A 9176-nucleotide genomic window follows, 5' to 3' on the forward strand; every position below is an offset into this window, starting at 1 on the left:
CGTGCCCATGTCTCAGCCTTGCATTTGTCAAGGGAGATGAGACCTCCCAGGTGAGCTTTGCTTCTCAAGATCCAGCACCGGCCTCCTCTTGCGGATATGGCCACTAGGAGGAGCCTGAGCAAACTCTGGGCTCTGTTCCTGAGGGAAGGGGGGGGGGGGGGGGCGAGGGGAGGGCATGTCCATTGACGGGTATTTCTCTCAGATGCCCCCACTACATATAAACGAACATGATTTCCCATGAATTACAAGCCTTTATTACCTTTTAAAAAAAGTGTGGCTAAACATTAAAGGGACTTTATTCTTGAACAAGCCCTCGACTGAAGTCAACTTAAGATTTTGAAAGGAGAAAAAGAAAAACATGTGATTTGAGGAATTTTATTAGCTAGATTTCAGAGATATCCAGACACAGAAACAAGGGGATGAAGGGCAACTGCGACAGGGAGCTGCTGTTTAGGTCCTCAGACACATCACAGGGTCGGCAGAGAAGGGTGACATGCCACTGAAAACACATCCATGCAAGTCACAGGAAGGAATGTCAATGGGAAGGTCAAGCCCATTCAAAGCAAAAGAAGGAGCTCCTACCATTTGCAGCAGCATGGATGGACCTGGAGAGCATTATGGGAAGAGAAATAAGCCATCAGACAAAGACAAGTACCATGTGATTTCACTCATATGTGGAATCTAATGAATAAAATAAGCTGATGAACAAATAGATCCAGAGACACAGAAGCATGGAACAGACTGACAAATTTTAGAGGGAAGGTGGGGATGGGATTAACTGGGGAATTATATGCATGCTAGAGGCCCAATGAATGCAATTTGTGCAAGAGTAGGCCTTCCTCCGGCTGCCGGCACCGGCTTCCCTCGCAGCCCCAGCTTCATCTGGAAGGTCTAATTAGCATGTTATGCTTTTATTATTATAGACTAGAGGCCCGGTGCACAAAAATTTGTGCACTCGGGGGGGAGGGGGGGTCCCTCAGCCCGGCCTGTGCCCTCTCGCAGTCTGGGACCCCTTAGGAGATAACGACCTGCTGGCTTAGGCCTGCTCCCGGGTGGCAGAGGGCAGGCCCAATCCCTAGGTGCAGCCCCTGGTTGGGCTCAAAGCAGGGCCGATTGGGGGGTTGGGACACCGCCCCCTGTCACACTCAAGGCAGAGTCGATGGGGAGGTTGTGGCGCCACCCCCTGTCACGCACAGAGCAGGGCCCATCAGGGGGTTGGGGAGCTCCCCCCTGTCACTCACAGAGTAGGGCCAATAGGGGAGTTGGCACACCACCCCGTCACACACAGAGCAGGGCGGATCAGGGGGTTGGGGCGCCACCACTGTCACACTCAGGGCAGGGCCGATGGGGAGATTATGGCTCTACCCCATCACACACAGAGCAGGGCCCGTGGGGGGGGTGGGGGGGTGGGGCGCCACCCTCTATCACCCACAGAGCAGGGCCGATCAGGGGGTTGGGGCGCCTTCACCTGTCATGAACAGAGCAGGGCCGATAGGGAGGTTGTGGCCCCGCCACCTGTCACACACAGAGCCGCAGGGCAATCAGGGGGTTTGGGCGCTGCCCCCTGTCATGCTGATCCCGGTGCCGGGAGGCCTTGCGGCTCCGCTGAGCCCAGTGCTGGGAGGCATATTACCCTTTTACTATATAGAATAGAGGCCTGGTGCATGGGTGGGGGCCGGCTGGTTTGCCCTGAAGGGTGTCCTGGATCAGGGTGGGGGTCCCCACTGGGGTGCCTGGCCAGTCTGGGTGAGGGGCTGAGGGCTGTTTTCAGGCTGGGACTGAAACTCCCAACTGCTCCTTTTTTTCTTTTCTTTTTTTAATTCTGGGCCAGCTTTAGCTCTGAGGCTCCAGCTCTTAGGCCTCCGCTGCTGAAAGTAGGTATCTGGTTTGTTTCGGTTCTTGAAACTCTGTATCAACTCCAGCTCTGACTCCAGCTCTGAGATCCCAGCTCGCTGAAAGCTGGTTTCTGGGGGTTTTTTTGGCGTCTATATTTGTTACAATGTTTGAAACTGCAGGCTCAGAGGCCTGCAGCAGCGGGTGGGGAACGTTGGTTTCCTCTGTCACTGAAGCAAGCAAGCCTCATGTTAGTTTCAAGCTGCCTGGCTGCTGGCCGCCATCTTGGCTGACAGTTAATTTGCATATTGCCTTGATTAGCCAATGGGAAGGGTAGCGGTCGTACGCCAATTACCATGTTTCTCTTTTATTAGTATAGATATGCATAGGCCATGGACACTGACAATAGAGTGGTGAAGGCCTGGGAAGGGAGGGTGGAGGGGTTCAATGGGAAAAACAAACAAACAAACAAACATAGGGGACATTTGTAATACTTTCAACAATAAAGATAAAATGTTTAAAAAGACCACTCAAAGCAGACACATAACAGTTATGTTTTCTTTCCACTGTTGGTTTTGACTTTTTTTTTTTTTTTAAAAGGGGGACCTAAAGCATCTTTGCAGAGAATGAGCATGAATTTAAGAATTAAAGGGGGAAATGCTGTAGAAAAACCAATGGGTTTGCAGAAAAGCATAATTTTGCAATACAGGGTGAGGCAAAAGTAGGTTTACAGTTGTTCATGTAGAAAATACTGCAATAATTAATAACAATCCAAGAATAAACTGTGTTTTGCATACTCACACCTGTAAGACTACTTCCCCCCCTCCCCCTGTATTTAGAGAGAAAATACTGGGGTGCAATGGGAAGGACTGACAGAGGCCGGGAGCCAGACAGCAGCACCGCCGGCTCTCGAGAGGAAATCCTCGTCCAGCTCTCCGTCTCATCTCTTCCTGTACAAGTCTATGTGCTCTCCTGTGCATGGTAGTGATTTGCACAGCTTTCTTACGTTTCCTTATTGGTAACTCAGCCCTTTGGAGGCAGGCACGATAAGGGACCGTGCCATTTTTTTAAAAAATATATTTCTTTATTGATTTCAGAGAGGAAGGGAGAGGGAGAGAGAGATAGAAACACCAATGATGAGAGCGAACCATTGATCGGCTGCCTCCTGCACACCTCCTACTGGGGATTGAGCCCGCAACCCAGGCATGTGCCCTTGGCCAGAATCAAACCTGGGACCCTTCAGTCCGCAGGCTGACACTCTATCCACTGAGCCAAGCCGGCTAGGGCGGGACCGTGCCATTTTTTAAAATCCCCGGCAGCATCAAGCCTAGACCTCTAGCAATATTTTTGCTCAAATATTTGTTGAATTGAATAAAAGCCCTCTGATGGAAGGAGACTTGACTTGGGATGGTGAACACACACACACAATATACAGATGATGTGTTATAGAATTGTGTACCTGAAATTTATGTAATTTTAGTAATCAATGTCACCCCAATAAATTTTTTAAAAGGGAAAAAAGAAAAGCCCTTCTAAAAAAAAAGAATGCCAGGAAGAAAAGGACTTCTGTGACCCAAGCAATTTCAGTCAGGGAAAGAGTTAGAGCCTCTGAAGGGAGACGGGAAAAAGAAATCTATAAAAAGAGCCTAATTAAATTTACAGGCGATCAGAACAAGAAGGAAGCTTTATTTTAGATGCACTAGTTCCAGAGAAGAAGATTTAGAGATTAAATAAATTCATCGAAAGAACATGGAAGGGAGGGAAGTTGTAGGGGGTACAAGCACAATCCTTTGTGAATCTTCCCTGAATTGTATTAAACACTAGAGGCCCGATACACGAAATTCATGCAAGGGGCTTGGCCCCCGCCCTAGCCGGCTTGGCTCAGTAGATAGAGTGTCAGCCTGCGGACTGAAGGGTCCCAGGTTTGATTCTGGCCAAGGGCACATGCCTGGGTTGCGGGCTCGATCCCCAAGAGGGGGTGTGCAGGAGGCAGCCAATCAATACACGAAATTCATGCAAGGGGCTTGGCTGCCCACTGTGGCTTTGTCCGGAAGGTCATCCAGAAGGATGTCTGGTCTAATTACCATATTACACTTTTATTATTATAGATTATCACTTCTATTCCTGCTTGTTAAACCTTTTCTTGACATCAGAAATGAGGAGCCAGCAGAGAAGGTGCTCAGAGTCGCACAGGTGGGAACTAAGTGAGGATTAGAGGTCCCTCCCAGAGTGAAGGCATCACCCACGTATGTAATTAAGCATTGCATCTGTCTGGTGTCAACAGTTTACTAAGCCCTTTCACAGGTGATGGCTGATTTAGTGGAGATATTTGAGGAGAACAGTGTCTCCTTTTTCTTTTGTATTTAATTATATAGTACATCCTTTATATTTACATTATACCCCATTGTAACATCACAAAAGTTTCTTCCTAAGCCAGTAAGCACTATTTGCATTCTTGCTTTTCTAGCTAAATATATGTTTATATTCCTAACATGCTGGTAGTGAATTGTTCCAGGATATAGGGAACCACACATAACTGGAATATTCCCACATCTCCAAGGATTAGCATGTCCTTTTTAAGGCCCAAGTCCTGCCAGCACCAAGAAGCCCCCACCACTGTCCCGGCATTCCCAGCCCCTTACAAAGAGGGCATGCCTCTTTGTGACACAGGAAGGGTGGCCTGGGCTGGGAAGGTTAGGGTTACTAAAGCATCCCTTCAGATCACACCAGGGGTCTTTCCCTATAGCTACCCAAGCCCTTCACTCCTCACATAAACTGAGGGGGCAATCTGGTAATTCTCTGTGAACCTCAGTAGCTTTGTTCTGAAATGGTCAACGAAACTGCAATTGGCAAGATCAAAGTCTTGGTGAAGAAAGGGGTTGTCAGAAGCAGAAGGGAAATAGTAAATATAGCTCGACGTGTATCTCATCGATTCTGTGCTGCACCTCTTTTCACACTTTAGCAATATCTGAAACTGGGGTGTGTCTTACATTTGTGGTCTGCAGAGAGGCATGTCCGTTGTGGTTATTACTGCTCATACATCTGCAGCGAAACTTGCAGAACAGAATGTCACTGGCATGAAGGAAATCCCTAGACATAATAGAGGAGCATTTGATTAAGAAGTGCTGCATCATTCTGCTCTTAATAGCATAAATGGCATTGGTTGAAAATTAATGACTCCTAGTGTAGTAGTCATCTCTTGCTGCATAACAAATAACTCCCAAAACCTAGTAGCTAGAAACAACAAACATTAGCTCACAGACTTCTGTTGGTCAAAAATCTGGCAGTGGCTTAGCTGGGTGCTCTGGCCCCGGGTCGCTCATCAGGTTGAAGTTAAGATAGGGTCTGGGGACCCCGGACTCCAAGATGGCGTCAGTCGTGCCATTGAAGGAGAAGAGACTGATGGAAGTCAAATTAGGGGAGTTGCCAAGCTGGATAATGATGCGAGATTTCACCCCTAAAGGCATTGCTGGAGCATTTCAAAGAGGTTACCACAGGTATTACAACAAGTACATCAATGTGAAGAAAGGGGGCATTGCTGGGGTTTCTATGGTGCTGGCAGCTTATGTGATTTTCAACTACTGCCGTTCTTATAAGGAACTAAAGCATGAGCGACGACGCAAGTACCACTGAAGAGGGCCCAGTGTGGATTCCACATTCCTGACCATGACCTTTGCCCAGCACCTCTGAATCTTTCATATTGTAATGTAACACCTAATAAAAGGTGGCTGGTAAAAAAAAAAAAAGAAAAAAGAAGAAAAAAAAAAGATAGGGTCTGGGGCTGTAGTCACCTGAACGCTTGACTGGGCTAGGAGATCCACTTCAAGCCCACTTAGGTGGCAGTTGTCCAAAGGTCAACTAGTCTCTGCAGTCGCACACTGTTGCATCCACTCCACTTGATTCTGTTCATTAGACACAAGTCGTGTCCACACACAAGAGGAGGGGAATCAGGCTTTCCTATCCAAGAGGGGAGGATCAAAGAATTTATGGACATAGTTTTAAAACCACCACTCGTGGGCAAAAACATGATTGAAAAGTCAGTCACTGCATGGGGCTTAATTTTACAAGGTTATCTTCCTGCCGACATAATTATAGAAAGTGAGAGGAAGCAACTACAATACAAAACCAGAGTAAGTTATACATTTAATTCTGACTTTTGAACTTGTAATTAGAAATATATGATGCTTCACCAAACACACCACACACATTTCACACATACATATATGAATCTCACAAATAAGTTAAAATTAAACATAAAGCTTCAAGACATAGTTCAGTTAGAGGTATAACCATTTACAATATTTCTGAATTGAGTTAGAATCTTTTTCCAGTGAACTTGTTTGCCTTGAAATTGTTTCCCTCACAGCAGTTTTCAACTCATCAAATTGACCAAACACTTGGAGATCACGATGGCCTTTACATAGCACCGTGAATTACTGATGTATTTAATTCCAACATAAAATCATACAAGCTAGGAATGATTTTACCAGCAGAAAATAGAACTTTATTATGGCTTCTACATCTCAAAAAATAATGCCACCAATAAAATATTTATTAAACCACATTTCATAGCAGGACAATAAATAACACAATTTGAGCCAAGCCAACCTTCTAGCAAGGCATGATTCAAAGACTAATGAATGTTTGAGACAACTGCTCAAGTTTAATTTCCTCCTCTTCCCTGTAATTTGCTTTTGTGTGATCTTCGCTCCCGGTGTCTGACTTCCTGGCTCTCTGACTCTGACTTGAAACCTGCTCATCTTCATTTGGCCCAACATGATCTGAGCTTGGGCTCCTCCCTGTAACTGCATGCTTAATGCACTTCTGCCTCACAAGGCCAGCCCCAGGAGCAGGGCGAGGGGATTGCCAAGTGCCCAGAAACCTAGGGATGCAAGGAGGCGGGGTTAGTGCAGAAAAGAGGAAAAGAGCCCTTTGTGCCTAAATCTGGCACAATAGATGCTCAATAAATGTACGGATTGACGGAACAACAGGATCTCCAAAGGCAAGCGTGAAAATGAAAGGGGCAAATTGGATTAAGTACAGGATCCGAAGCCAAGGTAAGAAAGTCAAATGGACAAGAAGGCTGGAAGCGGAGAGCAGGATCTAACCAGAGGTGCCTCTGAGTCTTGGCAGGACACTAAGCCAGTTTGGCTGATTTGCTTGTATCCTATCTTATTCCACAAAGAATCTGAAAAGCTAAGTGAAGGTAGCGTAGAGCTTAGAAACGTAGAACAGCCTGTTATTCTTTTCTGAACCAAGGCTAAGAGGAAGTTGCCTAGAATAAGAAAACCTTTGTACACCAAAGTGGACATTTTCTTTTTTGTGACTGTAATTTGGTAGGAAGCCGAACACACAGAGGTACTTTATCCCTGCAAACCTGAGTCTGTTTATGATTTCAAATACAGAAAGCCATTCTCACATACATCCACAGAGTTATTGAACCACACGTGGGCAACTTTTTCAGTAGCCGGCTTACTTGGCTCACTCATTTGGTTGTTTGCTATCACTTTGAGGTAGGCAAGCTGTAGTTGGAATTAACATTTCAAAATTAGAAAATAACTACGATTTGAAACCTCAATTTTGCTTGGCTTTAGGGAAAAATAACCATCAGTTTTGAGATAAGAGCACCCCAAACTAGCTCATAGACAGGCAGATAGTTTGAGAAAAATACACAAGTTTGGATCAAGAAATCCCCACTGAAATGTCTCCCTTATTTCTTTTCATATATTGAAAAGCATTCTTACCTTTCCCAAAGCATCTGCACTTTAGACCAGCTGGGAAATATTCCATGCCCTCCATCTTTTGGGTTAACTTATAAGTAACAATAATTCTGCTTAACATTATTGTCAGGAGCATGATAGAGTTCTCTTACTTGATCCTCTTAACAGACCTGTGAGTTACTATCCCTATTGTGAGTAGGCTTCTGCCCCTCCAATGCAAGGACCACAGGGCCCACAGGTGCTGCTCTACCTCCACCTCTTCCCTTTCTCCTGCTCACCTCCATGTTGGTCCCTCTAGCGGTTCTCAACCTGTGGGTCGCGACCCCTTTGGGGGTCGAGCGACCCTTTCACAGGGGTTGCCTAAATACATCCTGCATATCAAGATATTTACATTACGCTTCATAACAGTAGCAACATTACAGTTATGAAGTAGAAACGAAAATAATTTTATGGTTGGGGGTCACCACAACATGAGGAACTGTATTAAAGGGTCGCAGCATTAGGAAGGTTGAGAACCACTCTAAAGTCTGTTGTGCTGCAATCATGGTCCAGCCTTGGGCTCCTCCCTTTTGCTGGATTCCTCTTCCCCCTTGGACACTGATTTGCAGTGCTTGCTCCTCACTTCAGGGTTGGCTCAGACATCACTTCAGGGAGGCTTTCCTGAGTACGCCCACCACCTTTGTCCTTCCTATGCTCCCTCTGAACTCTGAGGGCAGGGATAGGGACTTCTGTCTTATTCTTAGTCTATGTCTGACACCTGGTACAAAGTACACCCTTAATATTTGCTGGAGTGGAAACTCAAACTGCCAACCGACTAGTCATTGCTATCGTTAAGTCCTGTATCAAATCAATGTCCAGAAATAGGACGGCTACATAAAAATGTAGTTTAATGAAGACTATTGGTACAAGTCTTTATACAGAATTGGTCATAGGCTATGGGTGCACTTTTAGGCCTGTTTTTTTTAAAGCTTTTTCAGCAGCTTTAAAAACAAGAGTTTTATTTTGAAGTTTGAACTTCTTAATCCAACTCAAATGTTGATACATATCTAAAATGTGATACATAGCATATATATTATCTATATAAGTGTACTGTATTCTATTAAAATATAGGGAACAAAAATCCCTGTTATGCTTCTATTGAACAAAATTTTAAACAGTGCCATGAACAAAATTTTAAACAGTGCCACCATTATGCACTGGGGGAAACACAGCTATATGTTTCCTTGAAAATAATTATTCTGGTAAAATATTTTGTTTCTATGGAACATTTCAAATATAGACTCATGTGAAAATTTTGACAGCCACACAATTTTCCTGGCTGACTTCACTGGGGAAAGGACAATGTACCGTGATTTTTTTTAAACATGAAAATTTGGAGCATATATTAATATTCTAAGATCTAGTAATTTCATTAATTGGAACATTTTTTACTTCCAGGAAAAATTATCCAACATTTGACAAACTATTACCTTAGACAAAAATAAAGGTTTACAAGATTGATTTTCCTCCCTCGCTCCCTTCTTTGTTAAGTTCCTTGGCACTCTCAGGTATCCAAAAATTAAATTACTTCATTGCCAACTGATACCAAGAGGAACACAGCCTAAGGCCTATACCAATTAGCAA

The 9176-nt window shown here is 44.8% G+C and overlaps 1 protein-coding gene and 1 long non-coding RNA gene across 2 annotated transcripts; one reads left to right on the plus strand and one right to left on the minus strand.

The window, feature by feature from the left end:
- Positions 1–386: 386 nt before the first annotated feature.
- Positions 387–7945, minus strand: LOC118666139. The gene is made up of 3 exons (XR_004970863.1): positions 5625–7945; positions 4824–4923; positions 387–605 (listed from the first exon to the last, which is right to left on the minus strand). It is a non-coding gene; the product is annotated as an uncharacterized LOC118666139 (long non-coding RNA).
- LOC118666138 (ATP synthase subunit f, mitochondrial-like) lies at positions 5182–5574 on the plus strand. Its single transcript, XM_036327935.1, has one exon. It carries the CDS (start codon positions 5200–5202, stop codon positions 5464–5466), a length of 267 nt encoding a protein of 88 aa, XP_036183828.1. The 5' UTR covers positions 5182–5199; the 3' UTR covers positions 5467–5574.
- Positions 7946–9176: the final 1231 nt, after the last annotated feature.

This window comes from Myotis myotis, unplaced genomic scaffold (assembly GCF_014108235.1).
Source record: "Myotis myotis isolate mMyoMyo1 unplaced genomic scaffold, mMyoMyo1.p scaffold_m19_p_11, whole genome shotgun sequence".
Lineage (NCBI taxonomy): Eukaryota > Metazoa > Chordata > Mammalia > Chiroptera > Vespertilionidae > Myotis > Myotis myotis.